We start from the raw sequence: 27,282 nt of genomic DNA on the forward strand, positions 1-27,282 counted from the left end.
GAAGTAGCGAGATGCCAAACAAAGATGAGAAACACGCTTGTTTGGAAATAGCTTTCTAAAACAAGTCCGACCAGTCGGCACTATAGAAATGTTTAATTATTAATTATAAATAAATAAGTCCGAGATGGCTATATTTAGAGGTCTATAGCCCATAAACTCTGCCTATATACTCTTATGTATAAATATAGCCTGTACACATGAGCCAAAAAATACCAGTAATAAATGACTTGTCTTGTACTCTAATTAGTGGTTTGAAGTAGTTTATACAAAGATCGCAGTGGAAGGAGGTTTGATAGTTTATCTCAGGTTATTTTACAGCTCAGGTCTTATGTACAGAAGAAATATCAACCTGGAAGTATTAATGGTATTAACTCTACTTAAACCACATTTCTATTTTCCAACAACACTTGTGCTCTTGATTAAATACTCTTTAAAGAACGTTGGTATGCACCGTAAGGCAAACACAGCAACTGTGCTCTTTTTTTCCCCTCTCATGTTGTCTTTATAAACAATCTGTCACACTTTCCATGTTTCAATCAATTTGTATGGTAGCTTAAGACTCGATTTATATATTTAAAGGGGTGTCTTACTTTCGAAAATATTTTTTGCTGCATAAGTGCCTCAAAGATAAGTAGATCACATGGTATATCACTTTTAGAATTCGTCCCTCAGCTATTTGCTTTACTTGCAGAGGAAAACTGCCATTTTGAACAAATTGATGCCAATTAGGTTTTGAAGAAACAGAACTTGACTTGCTTAGCTTCTCTACAGTCAGGCAAGTAAAAAAGTATTCAACTCTCTTGAAACTTGGTGGTGCTGAGTGATAGATCCCAATAACAGAATACAAAGATAGTATGCAGGGAAGATGATAGCTTTATTAATAGATCAGCACATAACATTCAAATTATTCCAGATATCAAGAAGGTGGCCAATCTAAACATTTTAGTCCTTCTGGACATTCAGTCACAGCCTTGTGCCATTTGGAGTCATGTGAAGAACGATGGCTCATACCACTGACCCAAAGCCTGGGCCCTCTTCTTGATATCTGGGTTAATTTGAATGGCGAAAGAAGCAAAAAAGATGTTGCACGCTCCACGCCAATGGGGTAATAGCTTCACAGCAGCCACCTGGGAGGTGCCAAATTCAAACATCAGTGAACAGCTTAAAGGTAATCTATCACCACTGTGACCTTTTTAAACTGTTAGTATGGGCATACAGGTTATAGAATGCTGAAGCCATACCTTTATGTTTCATGTCAGATGCCTTGTTGTTGAAATATCGTCTTTTATCACTTTATGTAAATTAACTCTTCCAGGCTATGGGGTGGATGCTGCCTGGAAGATAACTCCACCTCCAGAGCTTATTTTAAATAAAAGGGGTGTTACCTGTGTGATGGCTGCTCTGTGATCTCACTGCAGAGCTGTGTGATTATAACTGACACTTCTCCAGGTTTCTCTCGGCTTCAGCCTCCAGCTTGCATTCATATAGTGTTGCAACATTGTTGCAATGAAGCAGAGCTCACGAAGCTGCAAAAAAATGTGCTTGAAAGAAGTCAAGTTTCTTTGCTCCTAGTCAGTTACTTGTCTCACACTGGTAACGCCCCTTTTATTTTCTGGAGGTGGAGTTATGTTCCAGGCAGCATCTTCCCCATAGCCTGGAAGAGCTCATTTACATAAAGTGATAAAAGATGATATTTCAACAACAAGACATATGATATGAGACATAAAGTTAAGACTATTGTCAGCATTCTGTAACCTCCTGTATGCACATATTAATCGGATAGATAGGTCAAATGTGGTGACAGAGTCCCTTTAAACATGAGGCAGGAAAAAGAGCAGATCATCAGCATGTCCATCCAAATAAAATCAAGGCTTTACTTAGAAATCCATATAAAAGGCAAGTCCATAAATCATCATGAAATATAGGTTTCATAAGCCTACCTTGTATATGAATTTCTGAATAAAGCTTTGATTTTATTGGGATGGACCTGCCAATGATTTGCTCTTTCCCTAACTTGAATGTCGTATGCTGAACTATCAATTAAGCTATAATATTAACTGCAATCTGAGTGCCATGTTTCTGTCTAGAGGCCAAATTTTATTCTAATGCTTGGTTGTCACGATACTGTTAGCACTCTGCTGTGGCAGAGCTGTATCAGTCACCTGATCATGTTGTCGGCATTCCGTGGGAGGAGCTTTTCCTTCCATGCCTCATTCCCAGGAGCTCACCACATTATCAGGACATCCCTTCCATCATCACGCTGTCAGTTATAGATCTGCTCTGCATATGCTCGGCTGGTTCCTGTAAGTGCACTAGATTCTGTCCATTACCTCCACCGACCCTTCCTGACCTCCCTGGCGTCCGTTCTGCCTGCCCTCCCTGTCTCCCATCTCCTCCATTTTGTTTTACCTTCCGTGCCCCTATCCTGCTCGTTGTCCCGTCCCTGTGCCCGCTTCCTTCAGCTTGCTCTCCCTGTTACCGACTTCTGGCTTGTCCCGGACCCTGACTCCGCCTCCTCCCTTGTACTGCACTCCCTCTCTCGGCTTTGACCCAGTTAGTACAACTCCGCATAGCAACCTTTCTGTTACCTAGGACGCCGTGTGCCTGGGCTCCCTCTAGTGGTTGTTCTCAGTACAGACAGCTCTGGTTCTACTTTGTGGTAGATTTCATTACACACACTGTGCTGACTTCCCCTAGTGGTGACATCACACTTGTGAGACTTTTCAGGAAGGGAAAATGTCTGTCGGCTGGTCATTTGACTGGAAACAGAAAGTTTTATCGTTTTTCATGTACAATATAAGAACAAAGTGAAAAGTCCACTATAAACTTCATGTCTTCAAACAAGTGTACCTTAAATAAAGAAACCCAAAATATGGCCTGTTAGGCTATGTACACGTGCGCTTCAAATCGCTGCAGAAAGAGTCCGTGATGAAAAAAAAAAAGCCGATTTCATGCACTCTGAGTGCAGTCCCTCCCATAGACAGAGCGGGGGATGCATGCAGAGTGCACGAAAGAAGTGACATGTCACTTCTTAGAACACGCGCTTTGGGCAGCAGCCAAAGCGCTGCGCTCTAATACGCCACGTGCGCACGTCTCCTGCATAATCTTTATAGATTACGCTGGGGACGCAGGACGCATGCAGTTACGCTGCGGTGCCAATCGCAGCGTAACTGCATGCAAATACGCAACGTGCGCACATAGCCTAAGTCATACTTACTGTATAGAGGCCCAATCTGGCAGAGCATCTATATGCAGAATCTTTTCTATTTCTCATAATTTTAATAATATCTTCAACCTAGAAATTGCAAACTGCATTGCCAATTCTTTACGTTGGGTGATAGTTGTTTTTGATGAACTATATGCCATAACAGAAATACAGTTAGCTAAGTGTATTTTTTAAGTTAACCATGTAAAGTAAGATTTTAGAATTTCCCTAATGTTTCACACACATACAGTACATCTCTTCCTGTGCATCAAATGTTCAGAAGTAATTTTTTATATATAAAGTTACAAACACAAAACAAAATAATACCAAGTTATGAAGGTGCAGTTGAAGAGCAGCAAGATGAGATGGTCTTGTAAAATGTAGAAATATTCTTAAAATTTGAATAAATGTTCTAAGATTTGCTACAATTTGTCTCTTTGACATTATAATGTGCTGCTGAAGACCTCTGATAACTGCAAGTTGTTCTTCTCATCATCAGGCTCCAAATCTGGAACAGCAATAACCTGCAGGGAGGGATCCATAGCAGGAGAACAAGGTCCCTCCACATTTAAGGTCCATGTTTTACCCTCTTCTTCAGATAAGCTCTGTTTGTAAGGCTCAACATAAATTCTGCGCACATTTGTTTTTGATTCACTGTACGTGGATTTGTCATCTTCTGGCAAGCTTGCAGCATGAGGTAAAAAAGTGCTTCTAGGGCTATCCACCGGTAATGAGATTTCTTGACCAGAAGTAGGGTCTTCATTGAAATCTACAGCTCTCGACTTGTGCTGTGTGTAAATGCCTTCAGAGAGCGATAATGATTGAGATTCACTATGCACCCGAAGCCAGCGGTGATGACGACTAAAGTAGTTGCAATGCTGATGTTTCCCAGACCTCTTTTTTCCTAAAAGGCTTAAGTGCTGCTTTGAGTTGGATGTTTTCTCTGTGGTTTTTGATGGGAAACCCACTACTGAGAGGTTTTCCATATATCTGGTGCAAAACTCTGCGTTTGGATCTAAAGCACTGCATTCTTCTTTCAGAGTCAAACAAGGTTTCATATCATGAACTTGGAGAACATCAGGTGCGCTTCCACTGAGGCCGGACACAGCTTGCTGAGAAATGTCATGTGAAGATGAGTAAACCAAGTCTAGTTCACGAGGACTCAGTGCATCACTGGAATCATAATCGCTGTCTGTAGGGAGGAACACCTCAGAGCATCCTTCTTCATCAGAGCCCGTCTGAGAATCTATAAAAAGTAGAGGGTAAATGTTATCAATCTTTCAATGATAATGTATGAAAATAAGCATGTTCCAATTGTATGGTAATAATTAGGGATGATTGAATACTTCAAATATTCTGCTTCGTGAATATTTTCCGAATAGGTCGCTGCTATTCGACTATTCGCGAATATTCGATGCGCAATGTAAGTCTATGAGAAACCCGAATAACAACTATTCAGAACTATTCGGGCTTCCAATAGACTTACATTGCACATTGAATTTTCGCATATCGGCGACCTATTCGGAAAATATTCGCGAAGCCGAATATTTGAGGTAATCGATCATCCCTAGTAATAATGTTTGTAATGTTTAAGAACAAATTCATTTAGATTACAACTGATAACTGTGTCTTATAAAATTAATGTTTTCCATATTGTATTTAAACAGTGGTATGAAAAAAAGGAAATCAGAAATATTCCAGGAGCTTGAAAGTACAAATTGCCAAGTCTCAGGAGTCATAACTTAAAGGGGTGGTTCACTCCTTTTCATTACTGGCCACATCAATATTATGTTGAGAAACAAGGTTTTTCTCAAATATCTTGTGTTACCAATAGTGTTTATGAGCGGCGCTATTGCAATCCACTCACCTCCTACGTGTGACCCCTGGGCTCCGTGATTTCTGATATCCAATGATGTCACCTCAACTGAGGAGGGACGCAGTCTTTCTTAGTAACTGGGCTGTGGGTGTTGTTTCACCACTCATCACAGCCCACTGTCACAGCCCAGCATCTCTCTGCTCTCTCTTTCACTGCAGAAAGCCACACGCAGGAGTCATGATGGGCTGTGATGAGCGGTGAAATGCCGCCCACAGCCCAATGACTCAGGAAGACTGGAGCTGACCACGGTGATGTCAGGTCATCTGAAAGTTGATGTGACATCACTGGACATCAGAGGTCACAGACCTCGAGAGTCACATGAAGGGGTGAGCAGACCGCAATAGCACTGCTCACAGGCAACACAAGGTATTTGAGAGAAACCTTGTTTTCCAACATAATATCGATGTGGTTAGCAATGAAAAGGGGTGAACCACTTCTTTAAGGGAACCAGTCTGCACGTCAACATTTGTAACAGTCCAAAAACATTGACATGGACTGACTGGAGACTCAAGGACCTACCTAAACATACCTGTGTGTACTGTTTATATCACAGTGTGACTTTTTAAATGATGTTTTATTCCGATGCTTGTAACTCCCGCAAGTGCATCGAAGGAAACACATAACTCTGAAATGGTCTCCAGTCTCTGTAATGAGCCCTCTACAACCTCTTATTTCTATTTTTGATTTATGGTGTTAGTGGGCACTGGGTTGAAAGCTACAGCTATTAATCAAAAGGACTTACAAGAATATCTATCAGCCCACGACATACTCATTCATCCAAGAGTGTATTTTTGAGCGATTTCGGGACCTGGATACCCACTGATTGGCAGCATATACAAGGTTGAGTTGAAAATCATGCATAAATTCATAAAAATAATTTCTTTTTTTCCACTGTTCAGAGTGTTCAGCAGAAGAAAGTACTGTCGTGACATTTTTTTATTCAAATTTTGTATTATGCTTGTGAAGTGCAATTGTACTAGTACTAGTATACCAGTATAGTCAGAATGTTAAGCCACTACTGGCAGAGGAAGGAAGCAGGAGCCGACAAGGAGATCAGCTATTACTATTAGGCAATCAAGGCTGAGAGTGCTCTTCCTGGGCTTACCACCTCACCTCCACATCTCCTTATTAGTCTTGACTTTGTTTTTCTCCAAGGCTCCTCTCTAAATCAGCCTCAGTCTGTAAGTCAATCTCACACAAACAGCAGTGCTACCAGCAAGTGTAGTAAGGGGTATGGAAAGTGCTAGCACTGGTGTTGCTGGTTGCTTTTAAAGGCTGTTAAAAACGAGAGATGCATGGTAGTGTATGACCTCCAGAACCTTCTCTTCTTCCACAAGCATGCTGATATCTGACTATAAGACACAATTTTTCTGTCTCCACTTCTATTTGAGTTTACACACACACACACACACATTCCTTGAGAAGTCGAGATGTGTTTGTGTGACTGCACCATTTCTTCTGTATTTTATACCCAATTTAATTATCAGTATCTGCTTTTCTTTTGTATATATGGACACTGCACAGTACCATGCATCCTTGTTTTATATGCTGAGTATAACTCTTATGGAAAGAGTGCACATATATGCTCACCAGCTTTGTACTGAATCCTCCATCCGTGGAAAGTTCTTAGCTGGAGCCTGGCTCTTGACCGTGGACTGTCAGAAGCAGCAATATAAGAAAAGGGAATCCGGGCCCTCCAAATAAAAAATTGTATGCTTTATTTATTCCATATTAAAATCCATGTTGGACAGAAAAATAAAAATATAATAAACGCATTTCAGTCAAACGCCCTTTTTCACTGAATTCAGTGAACAAGGGCATTTGCCTGAAATGCGTTTGTTATATATTTATATTTTTCTATCCAACATGGATTTTAATATGGAATAAATAAAGCATACAATTTTTTATCTGGAGGATCCGGATTCCCTTCTTTTGTTATATAACTTATGGAATCTTCTCATATTCTCTTTGTATGGACTTTGCACAATTCAACTTCTGTTCTCTATGCTGGATTAGTTCCTAGTATCTGTTATAATTTGATATATAAAGTGCACATACCACTTCTCCTATCCTGTATACTGGATATAATTTTTGGTATCTACTCTAGTTCTGTATATATGGATACTGTGCCTTGCCACTTCTTCTGTACTATATGTTAGGCCAAATTCACAGTATTTGGTCTTATTTTGTATATATGAACCATGCACAGAACAAAATCTTGTGCCTTGTATGCTGAGTGTGTCTCTCACTATCTGCTATTATTCTGCATACATAAACTTTGAACAGTACCACTTCGTCTGTCCTGTAAACTAAGTGCAATTCATGGTATCTGCTCTTATTTTGTAGATGTGGACACTGAACACTGCCAATTCTCTTGCCCTGTATGATGGGTGTAATTATCAGTTTATGAATTTACTCTGCATATATAGACATTGCGCAATACCACTTCTTCTGTTCTCTATGCACGCTGTAACTCTATATTATATAATGCAAAGTACCACTTCTCCTGTTCTTGGTATCTGACTTTTTGTATATGTGCAGATATTGTGCATTACTGTTGTCCTATATGCTTTTTGCAATTTACAGTCATTACTTTTATTCCGTATATGTGGACAATGCACAGTACCACTTTTTCTATCCTGTATGCTAGGCATAATAAATGGCATTTGCTCTTATTTTGTATATGTAGAATCTGCACAGTATCATTTCCCCTGTCTGTATGCTTGGTGTGATTTTCACAGTATTTAGTTATTTTGTATATATACTGTACGCTGCACAGTACCACTTTTCCTGTCCAGTATACTAGGTGTAATCCTTAGAATCTGTGTTATTCTGTATATACACTGCACAGTAGCACTTCTCCTGTCCTGTATACATTCACTGCACAGTACCATGTCTCTTGTTCTGTATACTATTTGTAATCCTCAGTACCTGTATTGTTTTGTATATATGTGGTGCCCCTGAGGCTACCGTCACCACAGAAGATATTGCACCTCAGCCAGAGGTGTGGTATCCCATCCCGTGTAAGAATGGGGTCAACTACCAGTGTACAGACAAAACTTACACACACACCAATTGGTAGGCATACCCTTGGTCAGGGATAGTGGCAGCAACCCCCATAGATGTATTCATGGGGCCTTAAGTCCCATTTCTGGTCCCAATAGTGTGGGTGGGGCCTAGTCAGTGGGTGTGTGGGAGGAGTCAGAAAGTGTGAGTAGACAAAGGGAACTAGGAAGTTCAAAGTCAGTGAGTCTGGGCAGTCTAGTCAGGCTGTCAGGCAGTGAGAGAGAAGTAGTGAGGATGTGGGCTGTCAGGAGAGGACAGCAGACAGAAAGGACAGAGACAGAAGGAGGTTCCTGGTGGAGATCCTGGGGTCTAGTTAGAACCAGGTGTCCCTGAAAGAAAAGAAGAATGGATTCCAGGGCCACGGCAGGGCAATTGTCTCGTGACCTGTTCCACTGACAACATCGGGTGGAGGGATCTGGCTGCATTCAGGGACGGTCACTAGACAGAGGGAAGAAAGACAATTCCTCAAAAGTAAAACCGAAGGCCTGGGAGATCATTGCAAGCGTCCAGGTCCACTTCCCGCCACAGACCCCCGGAGAAGAGGGCAAGAGACGACTGCGGTCAACCCCCTTTGTACAGGCCCTGTGGTGGAGGCTAAGACCAGCTAATACAGTTGAAGCCTAGGAAGTCAGTCAGAAAAGGACACACACAAAAAGGGGTACACCAGGACTGACCCTTGACCTATCCGGGATTGGCGGCGGACCCTGACAGCGGATCCTGGCACTCCGTGGGCAACCGGTCTGCGGCTGAATTGAACTGAACAGTGAGTAAAACATCTGAACTGCAAGCCCTGTGTCATCTGCTTTATACCACCCTGTCGGCCCTGCACCTCGTCCACAAACACCATAGACTTTACCAAGCACCAAAGGTTTCCTCGTGGTACCTGCTCTACCTGTCGAGAGCAAAAAACACCTCAGCTGCCGTAACATCAGCCCTGGAGGTCCCTTCCAGCAGCTGCTGCTCCATAGCTACAAATTACCACAGGTGGCGTCACGAATCTTATATAAACATTATCACCATCTCCCTCAATATCGCCACATTAACTTACTCCACCAGGGTCACGAAGTCGGGCCCCGCCACCGCTGACTACCCCGGACTAGTCCGGCCCGACACCGAGTCATCTAAGGCCCTGGGGTGGGCGAATCATATACACTGCACAGTACCACTTCTCCTGTCCTGTATACTGGTGTAATTCTCAGTATCTGTATTATTTTTGTATATATAGACTGCACAGTACCACTTCTCCTGTTCTGTATACTGGCTGTAATTCTAATTATCTGTGTTATTCTCTAAATATATATTACACAGTAGCACTTCTCCTGTCCTGTATTCTGGAGTAATCCTCAGTATTTGTAGTATTCTGTAAATATACACTGCATAATACCCCTTCTTCTGTCCTGTATTCTGGAGTAATCCTCAGTATTTGTAGTATTCTGTAAATATACATGATTTAATTCTCTCAGTACCAGTATTTTTTTGTATATACTGTATAAACTGCAAAGTACCACCTATCCTGTCCTGTATACTGGGTGTAATTCTCAGTATCTGTATTATTCTATATATACCCTGCACAGTAGCACTTCTCTTCTCCTGTATATTGGGTGTAATTCTTTGTATATGTATTCTTCTGTATAGATACACTTTACAGTGCCACTTTTCCTGTCCTGCATACTGGATGTAATTCTCAGTGTTAGAAGAGATTTAATCCAGCAGCACGTCCGGTGAATAAAATCAGATTTTAATTTTATGAATTAAAACATAGCAATGGATAAATTAAATGAAGGGGGGCAATCCTTCCTACACTCTGGGGTTTGGCTTACGTGTTTCACATCCTATGAGTAAGGACTTACTGGTTGAAATGTGTAAAGGGGTAGGAAGTATTACCCCCTTGCATTTAATTTATCCATTGCTGTTTTTATTCATAAAATAAAAATCTGAATTTATTCACCGGACGTGCTGCTGGATTAAATCTCTTCTAAGGCCCCTTTCACACGTCAGTGATTCTGGTACATTTGTGCTTTTTTTTAAACGTACCAGAATCACTGACATACGCAGACCCATTATAGTGAATGGGTCTGCTCACACGTCGGTGATGTTTCACTGACCGTGTCTCCGTGCAGCGTTCACGCGTGTCCGTGATTGCCGCACGGAGACATGTCCATTTTTTTCTGGCATCACTGATGTCCCACGCACCACGCAGTGGTGTGGTCCGTGAAACACGTGCCAGAAAAAAAACGTGCTTTTAAAATAAAAAACATTTTTACTCACCCGGCTTCAGCAGCGCTCTCTGCAGCCCGTGCAGCTTGCTGCTTCAGAGCCGGCTCATTACTGTCGCGCATATTCATGATGCACGACACAGCCGACCCGGAAGCAGCTGCTGCGGGGGTCAGCGCCGGCCGGATGCTGCACCGCAGGAGCGTTCAGCACCATGGAGAGTGGGAGCAGGCACAGGTGAGTTAATCTCTAAGTGCAATCACGGGCCACGGAGAACGGAGCCCGGATTGCACTTAGACAACCCACGTGTGCCGTAATTCACTGCACACGGAGGGACATGTGCGTGTTTTACACGCCAGTGAAAAACGTCAGTGTTTTTCACTGACGTGTGAAACGGGCCTAACATTGTGGATCACCTTGGACTGCCGACATCCACCACCTTTAACTAATTGAATCCTCCTGGGGCTTCATGCATAGGGGTGAGATGATTTTTTTTTTTGTAGGTGTAATTCTAAGTATCTGTATATATAATATATATATATATATATATATATATATATATATATATATACATACAGTGCCTACAAGTAGTATTCAACCCCCTGCAGATTTAGCAAATTTGATAAGATGCAAATAAGTTAGAGCCTGCAAACTTCAAACAAGAGCAGGATTTATTAACAGATGCATAAATCTTACAAACCAACAAGTTATGTTGCTCAGTTAAATTTTAATAAATTTTCAACATAAAAGTGTGGGTCAATTATTATTCAACCCCTAGGTTTAATATTTTGTGGAATAACCCTTGTCGCAATTACAGCTAATAATCGTCTTTTATAAGACCTGATCAGGCCGGCACAGGTCTCTGGAGTTATCTTGGCCCACTCCTCCATGCAGATCTTCTCCAAGTTATCTAGGTTCTTTGGGTGTCTCATGTGGACTTTAATCTTGAGCTCCTTCCACAAGTTTTCAATTGGGTTAAGGTCAGGAGACTGACTAGGCCACTGCAACACCTTGATTTTTTCCCTCTTGAACCAGGCCTTGGTTTTCTTGGCTGTGTGCTTTGGGTCGTTGTCTTGTTGGAAGATGAAATGACGACCCATCTTAAGATCCTTGATGGAGGAGCGGAGGTTCTTGGCCAAAATCTCCAGGTAGGCCGTGCTATCTATCTTCCCAAGGATGCGGACCAGATGGCCAGGCCCCTTGGCTGAGAAACAGCCCCACAGCATGATGCTGCCACCACCATGCTTGACTGTAGGGATGGTATTCTTGGGGTCGTATGCAGTGCCATCCAGTCTCCAAACGTCACGTGTGTGGTTGGCACCACAGATCTCGATCTTGGTCTCATCAAACCAGAGAACCTTGAAATAGTCTGTCTCAGAGTCCTCCAAGTGATCATGAGCAAACTGTAGACGAGCCTTGACATGACGCTTTGAAAGTAAAGGTACCTTACGGGCTCATCTGGAACGGAGACCATTGCGGTGGAGTACGTTACTTATGGTATTGACTGAAACCAATGTCCCCACTGCCATGAGATCTTCCCAGGGCTCCTTCCTTGTTCTCCTTGGGTTAGCCTTGACTCTTTGGACAAGCCTGGCCTCGACACGGGAGGAAACTTTCAAAGGCTGTCCAGGCCGTGGAAGGCTAACAGTAGTTCCATAAGACTTCCACTTCCGGATGTTGCTCCCAACAGTGGAGACAGGTAGGCCCAACTCCTTGGAAAGGGTTTTGTACCCCTTGCCAGCCTTGTGACCCTCCATGATCTTGTTTCTGATGGCCTTGGAATGCTCCTTTGTCTTTCCCATGTTGACCATGTATGAGTGCTGTTCACAAGTTTGGGGAGGGTCTTAATTAGTCAGAAAAGGCTGGAAAAAGAGATAATTAATCCAAACATGTGAAGCTCATTGTTCTTTGTGCCTGAAATACTTCTTAATACTTTAGGGGAACCAAACATAATTCTGGTGGTTTGAGGGGTTGAATAATAAATGACCCTCTGAATAAACGTTTCTCAATTTAAAAAAAAAAAAAAAAAAAAAAAAAAGAAATAACATTCTTTTTTGCTGCAGTGAATTTCACACTTCCAGGCTGATCTACAGTCCAAATGTCACAATGCCAAGTTAATTCCGAATGTGTAAACCTGCTAAATCTGCAGGGGGTTGAATACTACTTGTAGGCACTGTATATATTATATATACACTGCACAGTACCATGTTTCCTGTCCTGTATACAGGGTATAATTGTCAGTATGCACTCTTATTCTCTGTACAGAGATACTTCACAGTACCACTTCACTGTCCTTTATGCTGGATCTAATTATCAGCATCTGCTCTTAATCTATATGTAGGGACATTGCCCAATTGGACTGCCAACTGTCTGTAAATTTGCAGTTTGTAAAAAAAAAAAAACAGGTTTTTTTTTCTCTATGAGTTGACTCTGTCATATGAAAAAATAGCTTTTTTATGTGAATATTTTCTCTTAGTGTGTGCAAGTGGAATTAGGTGATAAACGATCATTAAGATTTTTTACGCTTGCTTTAGCAGTTTACATATTTGGTGAATAAGAGAGGATATTTGCTATGAGTATCAAATAGGGTATTTTTCCTTCTATTCATATTTGGTTTGCAAATTTCAAGAGAACCAGAAATGTGTGAAGGGGAAAGGATCCGACGGTACCCACGTAAATGTCAGAGAAAACAAGGGTCAGGCATATTGACTTTACCTGTTCACCAGGAATTCAGGGATCATTTAGATGTCATATTTTTCACACACGAGTTCTGTCTGCGGTTTTTACTGATAGAACTTGTACCTTTTATAATATATGCAGCTGTTCATATGTCAATGGAGTTTTGTGGACTGAGTATTTCTCACCAAAACATGGAAACATGTTCAATTTTGATCCAAGTCACAGATCAAACTCACCAACCTAAATTCATGAAAAAATCGGACAGCACTTGATTGCCATAATTGAGCATTTTTTATGGACTGTCAGAAGGTGAAGCTTGAGAAAACGTCATAATTTTATTTGCATACACTAGAACAGGGGTTTTAAACTTGGCTCGTTATATGGGCCGCACATAGAAAAAAAATAATCTGGGGGCCACATTGTTTGCAGGACAAAGTAACCTTTTTGTTGGTATCATATTTTGTTATTCAATACACCTTTGGATCACTGTTTTTTTATATTTTTCGCTCATTCATTATAACAAATGTGTAGTTTTATTGTTTAAATATAAAAAAAAATTGAAGGTAAAGAAAAAAAATTCACGCTTTATTTATTTTTTACATTCTATCCCTTTCTTGTAAGTAATATAGTTTCACAATTAGCCCCATATAGTAATTTTTGCCAACATCTTTGAGTAATGTCTCCATCATGTTCCCCTTCTTGTAGTAATGTGCCCCATCCTTGTCCTCATCCTGTAGGAATGTGCCCCTTCCTTGTCCTCATCCTGTAGTAATTTGACCATCCTTGTCCTCATCCTGTAGTAATGTGCCCATACTGTAGTAATGTCCCCAACCTTGTCCCCATCTTGTAGTAATGTCCCCATCCTCTTGTAATGTGCCCATCCTGTAGTAATGAGCCCATCATTATCCCCATCCTGTAGTAATGTGCCCATTATTGCCGCATCCTATAGTAATGTGCTCATTATTGTCCCCATCCTGTAGTAATGTGCCCATCTTGTACTAATGTGCCCCATCCTTGTCCCCATCCTGTAATAATGTGCCCATGCTTGTCTTCATTCTGTAGTAATGTGCCTCTCATTGGCCAGTGGCTGCCAGTGGAATAGTTGTACAAAGAGTGCTTGACTGCAGAACGCCGGCAAAATGTTCATCTGAATTTTCGATGAAGTGCTAAGAGTGGTGGCTGCTACACCGGCTGAGATCATCATGGAGGGCACGTGCCTGTGGGCCACAAGAAGCAGCCCTGGGCGGATGAAAATAGCCTGCATGCTAGAGTGCAAAACGTAGCAAAATGGGGATAAAATGAGTAAAATTGCCTTGTAAACAAATGTGGATATGAAATAAATAAATAAATAATTAATTAAAAAAAATGGTGTGAGGTCCCCTATATATTTGATAACTAGCTAAGGCAAAGTAGACAGCTGGGGACTGGTGTTAACAGGCTGAGAAGGCCCATGGTTATTTGGGAAGGCCCATGGTTTATGGGGTTGCTGTCAGCTGTGTATTCAAAGAAACTATTTTTGATTGTTTTTTTTTACTTTATACTTACCGGGTTTGTAATGGGGTGTCTGATATACGCTTATCCATTACTAACCGTTGGGCTTGATGCCATCTGGCAATTCACAGCTGACATAAAAAAAAGTATCCCAATTAACATCACACCAGGGCAATCGGGAAGAGACGGGACTAAGAGACAAAATTGGCTTATAGAATGGATGCCCCATTTCTGGGGTGGCTGATCTATTTTTAGGCCTGGAAGGGGCAAATAACCATGGACCTTACCAGTCTGATAACACCAGCTTGGAGCTATCTGCTTTATCTTGGCTGGTTATCAAAAATGGGGGCCCCACGTTGTCTTTTTAAATTACTTATTTATTAGTTAAACAAGGCCAAAACATTCTTTAGTACCCCATGAAAGACACTAAAGAGTGCAAATGTAACATATGTAGGGAGGGAAACTTGATATGTTTTTTTTATCAACTTCCATAGAACAGCGCATCACTGGGTTCTTTATAGACCTAACGATACAATGCGGCCAGCCAATTACAGCCATGCCACTACTCAGTATGGCTGTGATGGCTGAAGAAGTGCCCGCAATCAAATAGCTTGTTTATTGGCTACACTGCAGCCTTTCAAGAAACTTTATTCAGCATACAAACAGCCTCCGGACTCTGAACTTAACCACATACTTCTGTGAGAAGTCCAGGTTCAAGTTTGAGCACCTATGGACCCCGAACTTAATTGTCCGGGTTCACTCAACCCTACCCCTGACTAGAGATGAGCGAGCGGATCTGTTGAATTTGATTTGGTGGGTTCAGCTGGACTTTAGATAAAGTTCAGTTCTGGACCCGGACTTGACCTGAACCTCAATGGAAGTCACTAATTGGGCAGGTCCTGTTTCCACCCATATATAATGAACCATAAACAGTACACTTGAGGGAAATGGAGGGTGGGCTTTTTCCATTTTTTTGTCTTTGGTGCACACTACGTCTGATCACTCTTGTTGCCCTTTAGTGCAAAGCATTGAAACATTGCAAGCAGCTCACACTTGGCGAATCAGCGAGCGTACCCGAGCACAGCGATGCTCGAGCAAGTGGTTAGAATATGCAAAACACCCGAACTCTGAACTCGAACATTGTTTTTATTGTAAAGTCCTTGCTCGATATGAACACCAAACTTTACTTTCAGGTTCGCTCATCTCTACCCCTGAGCAATACAAAACTATTTCCATATCCTTTATGAAAAACAATACATTAATAATGCACAAGTAAAAAAAAAACATCAGTACCATTTTTATTGTCCTAAAAGTCATATTGCCATATCACTAGTGTCAGTATTAATTGCAGATTCCATTAAAGATCTAAAATACGTTATATATGAACAGAAACATTGGTCTTATTTCTTATCCAGAATCAAAGCCACTCCTGTGAATGAACTACCGTATGTCTGCTCTACCTATTTTATTTGAATGGGGATGATAATACAGGATACAGCCTATTGCCAGAAGTGATGTTACCTCAAAAAGTATTTTTTTAAAGGGGTTGTCCACAGATATTCAACCACCGCTTAATCAATTAAATGCCCCATAGAAAATATAGACAATGTATGATCACCTCATGCAGCGTCATTCCAGGGATGTCAGTCAGCGCTGTCAATCCCGGTAAGTGGCGAGATGTCGCTGGGTCATGTGACCAGCTACAGCCAATTAAATAGTAAATGCTGCAGCTGGGTAATGGCCAATAACAGATGCTGGCAGATCAATGTGGCTACAGAGTATAAGCTTTCATTATCTTATTCAGGGGACTTTGACAATTAAGAGGTGGCCAATCTAGTTTAAATAAATACATATATACAGTGTGTATATATATATATATATATATATATATATATATGTATCTATAGATATAATTGCCTTATTCTGTCTGTCTGTCTGTCTGTCTGTCTTGCTCCAAAATTGTGTCCTTACGGTGACACAAAGCTGATTGGCCGCTGGGCTCGCCATGGCCCCGCCCCCCGCATGGATTGGCCGCTCGCCCAGGCTGCGCCCCCACATGGATTGGCCGGCCGCTCGCCCAGGCTCCGCCCCCCCACAGATTGGCCTCTCGCCCTGGCACCCTGCAGGCATTGGCAACTCGGCCACGCCCCGCCCCCCTCACGCAATGCACGCTAGCTCTGGCCCCGCCCCCCCACGCATTCCCCGAACCGACACGGTCACGGAGCCACGACTACCAGGTGAGTACTGTACCCCTGGGAGCCCACATCAGCGTACGCCGCCAAACCAGCCGACACATACCCTCGCATTGCTGGGGCTGGCCGGCGTATGCTGGTGTGGGCTCCCGTGCGAGCGGGAGACGAGATACGCTGGTAACCATGGTAGCATAGTTACCAGCGCATCCACGTCCTGCAGCGGCGGAACATACGCACACGCACACACATAACAGCACACACACACACACACATACACATCAGATCACACTCACTCTCACACACACCTCACACACACATCACATCGCATCCACACACTCACAGCATCCGGAGATATCGCTTGCTTCTCGGCGGCGATACTGTGCTGTGAGCTTCCAGGACCTGCCGGAGGATCACATGGCCAGAAGCATGTGGTATCTCCGGATGTTGTGAGTATAAGCGCGTATGTGCAATATCGTCAATGTGTGTGTGTGTGAGTGTATGCGATCGGGTGTGTGTGAGTGTATGCGATCGGGTGTGTGTGTGTGTGTGTGTGAGTGTATGCGATCGGATCTGTGAGTGTCGGCAGAGGACCACGGCGTGCTGGAGGAGGCTGGGAGGAGAGAGGCTGATCCTGGGGAAGGCTGGGATGGGGAGGCTGAGAGAGGAGAGGCTGATGCTGGGGGAGGCTGAGGCTGGGGTAGGCTGGGAGGAGAGAGGCTGATGCTGGGGACCGAAAAGGCTGATGCTGGGAGGAGAGAGGCTGATGCTGGGGGACGCTGAGGCTTGGGTAGGCTGGGAGGAGAGAGGCTGATGCTGGGAGGAGAGAGGCTGATGCTGGGGGAGGCTGAGGCTGGGGTAGGCTGGGAGGAGAGAGGCTGATGCTGGGAAGAGAGAGGCTGATGATGGGAGGAGAGAGGCTGATGCTGGGGGAGGCTGAGGCTGGGGGAGGCTGAGGCTGGGGTAGGCTGGGAGGAGAGAGGCTGATGCTGCGGACAGAAAAGGCTGATGCTGGGAGGAGAGAGGCTGATGCTGGGAGGAGAGAGGCTGATGCTGGGGGAGGCTGAGGCTGGGGTAGGCTGGGAGGAGAGAGGCTGATGCTGGGAGGAGAGAGGCTGATGCTGGGATGAGAGAGGCTGATGCTGGGGACAGAAAAGGCTGATGCTGGGAGGAGAGAAGCTGATGCTGGGACGAGAGAGGCTGATGCTGGGGACAGAGAGGCTGATGCTGGGGACAGAGAGGCTGATGCTGGGGACAGAGAGGCTGATGCTGGGATGAGAGAGGCTTATGCTGCGGGTAGAGAGGCTGATGCTGGGAGGAGAGAGGCTGATGCTGCGGGCAGAGAGGCTGATGCTGCGGGTAGAGAGGCTGATGCTGGTGCAGCATGGGGGATGGAGCACGATGGGGGGTGCGCAGCATGGGGGATGGAGCACGTTTGGGAGTGCGCAGCATGGCGGATGGAGCACGTTTGAGAGTGCGCAGCATGGCGGATGGAGCACGTTTGGGAGTGCGCAGCATGGCGGATGGAGCACGTTTGGGAGTGCGCAGCATGGCGGATGCAGCACGTTTGGGAGTGCGCAGCATGGCGGATGGACCACGTTTGGGAGTGCGCAGCATGGCAGATGGACCATGTTTGGGAGTGTGCAGCATGGCGGATGGAGCACGTTTGGGAGTGCGCTGCATGGCGGATGGAGCATGTTTGGGAGTGCGCAGCATGGCGGATGGACCACGATGGGGAGTGCGCTGCATGGGGGATGGAGCACAATGGGGAGTGCGCTGCATGGGGGATGGAGCACGATGGGAAGTGCACACCTCCCCCCAACACACACACACGCACACGCGCGCGCACTGCACAACACACCACACACACACACTGGGAACCACAAACAACTGCCCTACACAGACACCCACACACACAGACAACGCTGCACACACAACACCCAACACACAAACACCGCGGCACACACAAATATACGCACATACCGCACAACACACACATTGCACAAAACATACCTCCCCCCAAAACACACCACACACACACACAACGCTACAGACACACAGCGCTCCACAAACAACGCAACACACGCAACACACATACAACACCGCTCTCACCCCCCGTCACACCCAGACAACACCCAGAACATGTACAGCGCGCTACACAAACACTTGGTAACTACACACAACAACATCTATATATATATATATATATATATATATATATAAACAAAAATCATACATGAACTACACAATACATAAATTCTAGAATACCAATACCCGATGCGTAGAATCGGGCCACCTTCTAGTATATATATATATATATATATATATATATATATATATATATATATATATATATACACTCTGTATATATGCATTTATTTACATAGGTATACTCAGTATATATATATATATATATATATATATATATATATATATATATATATATATATATATATATATATACCCTGTATATATGGATCCATTTATATTTTTTTTTTATATATATATATATATATATATATATATAATATAAGCCTTTCCATCACACTTGATGGTTGCTCACTCACCCCAGTCTCACAAGCTCGTTGCCTTGGAGTGACCCTCGACTCTGCTCTATCTTTGAAGCCACACATCCAAGCCCTCTTCACCTCATGCCGATTACAACTCAAAAATATCTCCCGGATCCGTGCTTTTCTTAACCAAGAATCTGCAAAAACATTAGTGCATGCCCTCATCATCTCCCGCCTCGACTACTGCAACCTCCTGCTCTCTGGCCTCCCTTCCAACACTCTTGCACCCCTCCAATCTATCCTAAACTCTGCAGCCCGCTTAATCCACCTCTCCCCTCGCTACTCCCCAGCCTCGCCACTCTGCCAATCCCTTCACTGGCTTCCCATCGCCCAACGACTCCAGTTCAAAACATTAACCATGACATACAAAGCCATCCACAACCTGTCTCCTCCCTACATCTGTGACCTAGTCTCCCAGTACCTACCTGCACGCAACCTTAGATCCTCACAAGATCTCCTTCTCTGCTCCTCTCTTATCTCCTCTTCCCACAATCGTGTACAAGATTTCTCCCGTGCATCCCCCATACTCTGGAACGCTCTACCTCAGCACATCAGACTCTCCACGACCGTGGAAAGCTTCAAGAGGAACCTCAAGACCCACCTCTTCCAACGAGCCTACAACCTACAATAGCCCTCAGCCCAGTAGACCACTGCGCAACCAGCTCTGTCCTCACCTATTGTACCATCACCCATTCCCTGTAGACTGTGAGCCCTCGCGGGCAGGGTCCTCTCTCCTCCTATACCAGTCTGTCTTGTAGCGTTAATGATTGTTGTACATATACCCTCTTTCACTTGTAAAGCGCCATGGAATAAATGGCGCTATAATAATAAATAATAATAATAATAATATATATACATATATATGCTGTATTCATCATATTCATTAGATAACTTTTAAAACAGTGACCAGTTGGTATGAGATTTAAAGGGGTTGTTTGCAACTTGATCGAACACCTCTTAAGTGTACACATAAAGCTAGCTACGGTAAAAGAAAAAAAACCACAACGTTAACTTCCTTAACTTCCTGGAACGACTGTCTATATATCCAATAGATCATGCAGAGGACCTGGCAACAGAGAAGGTACTTAGTTTGCAATATACACATTCTTATACAGCATGTTTAAATTTGTAGCCCCTTGCTAAGTGATCCATTGAGAACATTCCTATTAAGACATCCTAAATCAGGAAGAACCCTTATTTATTTTTTTGGCTTCGTTTACTTCCTGTGTTTGTACTTTGCAAGCCTCCCTTTAGTATCTCTATAACAGTGGGGGCAGTATTGGTTTCATCAGTAGCACTCAGCAACACCAACCCTGGGGAGATGTTCTTTTCAAACCTTCATTTAATTGCCAACACCACAAATTTCTACCTCAGTAATCAGGCATGGTTCCCTTGTTTTGTCCTCTTTCGCTGCCTTTTGAAAGAGATTTGCACCCCTTCAATGCTGGAGGAGACTGTGATGCTGGTTTTTTTCTTTATAAGGGTGTTTATGTCACGGACAATCTGCCACACTGGTGTTACTTGCACATTGCTAGTATATTATAGTTTCCTACCTTCTGTCTCCTGTCTAGTCTTAGTTATGTCTGCAAAGGATTCTGCTTTGTTTGATGAAGCTAATCTTTTCATGCCAGGGTTATGATGAAGAGAGAACGGTATTCCACTTTCTTTAAATAGAGAAGGTGCCTGGAGCCACGTGCTTTCATATGACTGACATTTTAGGGCCAAGAACGTACGCACTGTAATACTTCAAACCCAATTGAGACATATGTTTTTTACTAAGATTATACTTCAGAACAAATAAAATGTGCTCTCGTTACCATATATGATCTCTGCAAGTTACATGTTACTCTGTTTGACGTCACGCTTCTCAGCGGAGAGCAGTGATCACTAAACATTAAATATAGCTGAAACCTTCAAAATTATACATATTACTGGCCAAGAAATGGATCACGAATAACAACCTTCTACCGCTACTTTCAATGGTAATACGTAAAAAAACCCAAAAGAAAAACTAATGTAAAGAAATAGAAACAAATATTTCTCAGCAATGTGTGTCACAAGCATGCTTGATTTGGGCAAAACAACAAAGGATACTATAGTTGCTTAGTGGTAACACTCTTTTTTTGTAGCACTGATATTTGGAGTAAAAGCCGCTTTACACACTGCGATATCGGTCCCGATATCGCTAGTGTGGGTACCCATCCCCATCTGTTGTGCGACACGGGCAAATCACTGCCCGTGCTGCACAACATCGCCCAGACCCGTCACACTACTTACCTGCCCGGCAACGTCGCTGTGACCGGCGATCCGCCTCCTTTCTAAGGGGGCGGTCCGTGCGGCGTCACAGCGATGTCACCGATGAGCGATTTTGCACGTTTTTGCAACGATGCAAAATCGCTCATAGGCGTCACAGCGACTTCACTGAGCGGCCGCCCAATAGAAGCGGAGGGGCGGAGATGAGCGGGACATAACATCCGCCCACCTCCTTTCTTCCGCATAGTGGCCGGGAGGCAGGTAAGGAGAGCTTCCTCGTTCCTGTGGTGTCACACGGAGCGATGTGTGCTGCCGCAGGAACGAGGAACAACCTCGTTACTGCTGCAGTAAAGATTTTTGAGAATGGACCCCCATGTCACCGATGAGCGATTTTGCACGTTTTTGCAACGATGCAAAATCGCTCATCGGTGTCACACGCAACGGCAATGCGGCCGGATGTGTGTCACCAATTCCGTGACCCCAACGAGTTCGCATTAGCGATGTCGTAGCGTGTAAAGCCCCCTTTAGGGTTCGCTCACATCTGCCTTTAAAAACGGAGAGTGCAATCGGATAAAAAATCGGATTGCACTTCCACCAATGTTATTTAATGAGGCAGAGTTCATCTGCGAGTATTTGCTCAGCTAAAATTGGTCTGAGGGGAAAAATCGCAGCATGCTGCGTATGGTAGCGTGAAACGGTCGAGAGTCGCCAAAGCATGTCAAACGGGGCAAGAAAAAAATCTGATGGCACACGTATGCCGTCCGATTTTTATTGAAGATAGATAGATAGATAGATAGATAGAGGCATAGATAAATAATGGATAGATAGATAGACGGACAGATAGATAATGAATAGATAGATAGATGGATAGATGGATAGATAGATAATGGATAGATAGATGGATAGATGGATAGATAGATAGATAGATAGATGGACAGATAGATGGATAGATAATGGATAGATAGATGGATAGATGGATAGATAGAGGGATAGAGAGATAGATAATGGATAGATAGATGGATAGATAGAGGGATAGATAGATGGATAGATAATGGATAGATAGATGGATAGATAGATAGATAGAGGGATAGATAGAGGGATAGATAGATAGATAATGGATAGATGGATAGATAGATAGATAATGGATAAATGGATGGATAGATAGATAATAGATAGATAGATGGATAAATGGATAGATAGATGGATAGATAGATAGAGGGATAGATAGATAGATAAGGGATAGATAGAGGGATAGATAGAGTGATAGAGGGATAGATAGATAGACAGATAGATAGATAGACATAGATATTCTGCAGGTATATAAAGTCACAACCGCCCTAGATATTAAAAGCTTGCACCCTTTAGCCCCCTTTTATGTTGATTTTATTCTACAGCTTTTTAGAATTATTTAAACTAAAAAATAAGTAATAAAAAAACAACATTGGTACACCCTAATTTTGATAACCAGACAAAATAAAACAGACAGCTACAGGCTTCCCTGCCTAACAATAGCAGCCCAAAGCTGCCGCAGAAGTGGCGCATCACATTAGATGCGTCAATTCTGGCACTTCACCTAGGCTCTTCCTGTTTGCTCTGGTACATTGGCAATCGGGGTAATGGTAATTGGGGTGATTTCAGCTGTGTAGTGTCAGCTGGTATAAATCCCTGGTGTTAGTAATGAAGAGGTGTCTATCAGACACCCATATTACTAGTAAAAGCACTTTCCTCAACGTTCTTCAATTCCGTAGATAAAAAGCTAGCTTTAGGCAGTTGCTTCTCCCATCTCACACTGTGCTCTGCTAAACCATATCAGAAAGAGATAGAGGCAAAGAGCCAGAATTTGCACATCTAATATGATATGCCACTTCTGGGATGGCTGCGGGCTGCTTTCTTAAGGCTGGGAAGAGCTCAATAAACATCTGTGGCACCCCTTAATATATCAGGGTGCCACAGGGTACTGCAATCCTGACCCAGGGTGCAGGGCCTACCCCCCATGGTTCCAGGTGCCCAATCACCGGTGTCGCATCATCAGCATCACAAATCCCAATCACACCTCATATGAAACCTGTCAGACACACCAGTGGGATTGGCTAATTTGGAATAGGGTCACCAACCTAGGGGTTGGGCACTGGTGGGAGGGAGGAAGTGAGTTTTAGAGTCAGCTCTCAAGGTGAGAAGAGTTTGAGAGTAGCCCTCAAAGAGTGAGGGGCTGGGAGTTGTAGCTCCCGGGGAGCGAGACCAAGGTGGGGTCGCAGATGGTGGTCCGGGACCACAAAAGTTGGGGACCGGTAGCAGGGACATTGGAGAGGGTGCGACGGACATAGTCTAGGAGGATTGTCAGCATCAGGACCCCAAAAGAACTGACCGGTACCGAGCACGGCGGGGTACAGGACCCTAGATCAGGGAAAAGCTTCAGGCACCTTGATAATTAACCTGTGGAGGATAGTCTTTATGAACTTTCCCCAAGAGCTCAGAGACTGAAGGCATCAGCACAACGCGGGGGATAGGGTTTTCAAGAAAAACAACCCAACTGAAATCCCAAGTGCCAGCCATCAAGAGCACAGCTGCCATACACACGGGTAGTGGGGCCTTAACAGCTTCACGCCAAGGGGCCATAACGGCCACTAAAAATTGTGCACGGAGGTAAAGGTACAGGCTATCAAACGACACCGGTGAGAGCGGACACCTGGACGGGCTTCCCTGAAGTGACTGTGATGCACAGAGATTCTGGTTTATCTACAGTGTGAGTGTCTGCTTTATATCTCCATCCAGCACCACGACAACCGACAGTGAGTACTCTGTTCTCCTGCACCCAGCGCTCCCAATAATGCCACCAAAACCCCAGAGGCCAGGGCCTTCCCTACCTGCGGATGAACTGTCACCTTGCTGCCCCACACCATCTGCCCCGGTACTCCCATCAGCAGCGGCGGTACTCCCCTTACCGCAACCCACAGGTGGTGTCACAAATTTCTCCCCTTTTCAAGTATCGGAGTGTTAGCCGAGCCCAGGTCTGGACCTTCGAGCCACGACCACCCCGGATCTGAGCACTCCGGTCTGCGCTGGGGTGGCACACATCGACCTTCCCAGCCTAGTAATATCCGCCCACAGCTTTCTGCTTTACCTTTGCAATTTATCAAAAATATGGGGGACTCCACATGGTTTTTGAAATTATTCTACAGCTTTTTAGACTTTTTTTTAGACTTTCTTAACCTAATAAATACATAAACTTAACATGAAAGGCATTAAAGGGTGCAAGTTTATAATATGTAGTGGGGTTGGGAAATTAGAAATCTGCATGATATCTCTTAGGGATGATCGAATACCTCAAATATTTGGCTTTGCGAATATCTGCCGAATAGATCGCCGCTATTTGACTTTTCGCGAATATTCCATGCGCAATGTAAGTCTATGGGAAACCCGAATAACAACTATTCAGAACTATTCGGGCTTCCCATAGACTTACATTGCACATCGAATATTCGCATATCGGCGACCTATTCGTCGGATATTCACGAAGCCAAATATTTGAGGTATTCGATCATCCCTAATATCTATCTATCTATCTAAGAATTCTTTATTATTTATGAATGTAAAAGATGATGTTAGAAACGTATATGGATGCTAGCTAAGAAAAAAAAATGCACACTTGCATAGAACTTGCATGATATACGTAGTAATATACCCATGACACTCGTCCTGCTTATCTGAATGAGCATCAGAACGATTATTTATACGCTAGTGGGATCAAAGCCTTAAAGAGATTCTGTCAGCACAGCATGACTGTCCAAACCAAGTACAGGCACTTGGTGCTCCTTGGTGGCCAAACATTTAAGTGCAGCTGCTGACCTACTTGTATTGTCTGTATCTCCTCCCCCCTATTTTTTGACTGACAACTCTGGCTTTATAACTAGAGAAATGCAGCGATAAATGGAAAACAAATAGGTGGGAAAATGCACTTTAATATTTGGCCACTGAGGTGCACCAACCACTTGTAATTGGTTTCAATACTTATTCTGTGCTGACAGATTCCATTTAAGGCCTAAGCCACACGGCGAGAAAATCGGTGCAAGAGGAGTGCGATAAAACATCGCATTTCCCTCGGACCAATATTAGGCTGTGTGTCAGCGCACATGAGCGATTATTTTCTCAGCCCTAATCGGACCGAGAAAACAATCGCAGCATGTTGCGATTATAAGCCGAGACTCTTTCTCTCACACCCATTCAAGTGAATGGGGCGAGAGAAAAATCGCACTGCACTCGCGGTACACCGGTGTACTGCTAGTGCAGTGCGAGAATGGCAATAGCCGACTACGGAGGAGAGAGGGAGAGAAATCCCTCTCTCCTCTCCTGAGAGCCAGCCCACCCCCCGCAGCTGAGGTCTGCTTGCAGGGTCGGACCTCAGATGCAGGCAAACTCGTATGACACTCCGTTCCTGCTGTGCTGCCAGCACGAGCCGAGTCTCATGCGAGCATCACAGTAGTGCCCCGTTTGGCCCCAGCCTAAGGGAGTTTGTTAAAATAAAATTACTGTCCAAACTAAGCACATACACTCAATACCCCCTTGGTGCATGTACTTGGTTTGGACACCCTAGTGCATAGTGCACCCTACCACCTACTTGTTTGCCATCAATCTCATTCCCTTTCAAAAATTGATTGACAGCTTTGTCTTTCCAGGATTCAGGAAAGGACAGAGAAAGATAGAAAATAGTTAAGAGGGAAGTTGCATTGAACTGTTTGGCCACTCCAAGGATACAATGACTGCCTGTGTCGCTGGCGGGGAGGAGGGTGTCAGCACACTACGCTCACCCCCTTCTGCTCGGGTCCGGCGGCTGCTACTCAGTGGTGGCTCGAGCTGTGGGCCGGATCCCGGGGGTTCTAGAGCGGCACTCCTCGCCCGTGAGTGAAAGGGGGTTTGTTGGGTGTGGGAATTGTTTATTATCCGTGACGCCACCCACGGTTGTGGTGATTTCACCACCGCTACTCTATAGGCCCAGGGATGATGGTGTGTAGCAGCGAGATGTTGCGTTGCCCCTCCGTGGGTAGGGGTTGGTGATCCTGGGGCCCGGTGATGGTGAGGGAGATGCAGGGCCTGGTGGGCGCAGGGACGCCGTGGCATCGCTGTGCCTTGCAGCACTGTGGTACTCACTCAGCCTGAGACGTTGACACAGTTTTACAGTAAACCACACAGCTGGAAAGACGGTTCCCACGGACGGCTGCACTTGCTCTCCCAGTAGGTAACGGTGATGTCCCTCTGACCTGCACCTGATGTTTCTAAGTTGGTAGCGATGGGTTCCCACCGGTAACCCGCTCCCCGGTTTCAAGCTGGACCGGAGGAGCTCTACTTTGCCCGCAGACGCTGGCCCTGAGGAACTGGTGCCTTGGCGGTGGCAGTGTTCCTCCTTAATGGTTGGACTGTTGCCTTCAATCGGGACTTGGTTGTTGGGGGATCAACGTCCCCTTCACTGACGGATTTGGCAAATTATGGCGACTCCTAGCCTTGCCGGGGTCCGAGAGGCCCCTGCCCTGGTGCTGACTGTCCTTTGCACGCTGCTCCAGACCGCCGGGTCACTACCCGTCCGCGGTCCTTCCAGGAACTCCCAAACAGCCACCCCTCTGGACAGTCACCGTCGTTGCTGACCTTGCTGACCCGGTCCTGCACACAGCTGGACCCTTCAGGCTTTCCACTCTCTTTCTTCCCTGTCACCACTCTTGCTTTCCTCCTTTACCACTTTACTTCCTT

The 27,282-nt window shown here is 44.4% G+C and overlaps 1 protein-coding gene across 1 annotated transcript in view; it reads right to left on the reverse strand.

Annotated features, from left to right (window-relative positions):
• Positions 1-3,630: 3,630 nt before the first annotated feature.
• Positions 3,631-27,282, reverse strand: part of ANKFN1 (ankyrin repeat and fibronectin type III domain containing 1) — a 985,620-nt gene continuing 961,968 nt past the window's right edge. The window contains exon 19 of the mRNA XM_075347517.1: positions 3,631-4,451. Within this exon, the coding sequence (XP_075203632.1) occupies positions 3,649-4,451 (803 nt within the window). The 3' untranslated portion in view covers positions 3,631-3,648. The remainder of the gene's footprint in view (positions 4,452-27,282) is intronic.

Source organism: Anomaloglossus baeobatrachus, chromosome 5, assembly GCF_048569485.1.
Source record: "Anomaloglossus baeobatrachus isolate aAnoBae1 chromosome 5, aAnoBae1.hap1, whole genome shotgun sequence".
Classification (NCBI taxonomy): domain Eukaryota; kingdom Metazoa; phylum Chordata; class Amphibia; order Anura; family Aromobatidae; genus Anomaloglossus; species Anomaloglossus baeobatrachus.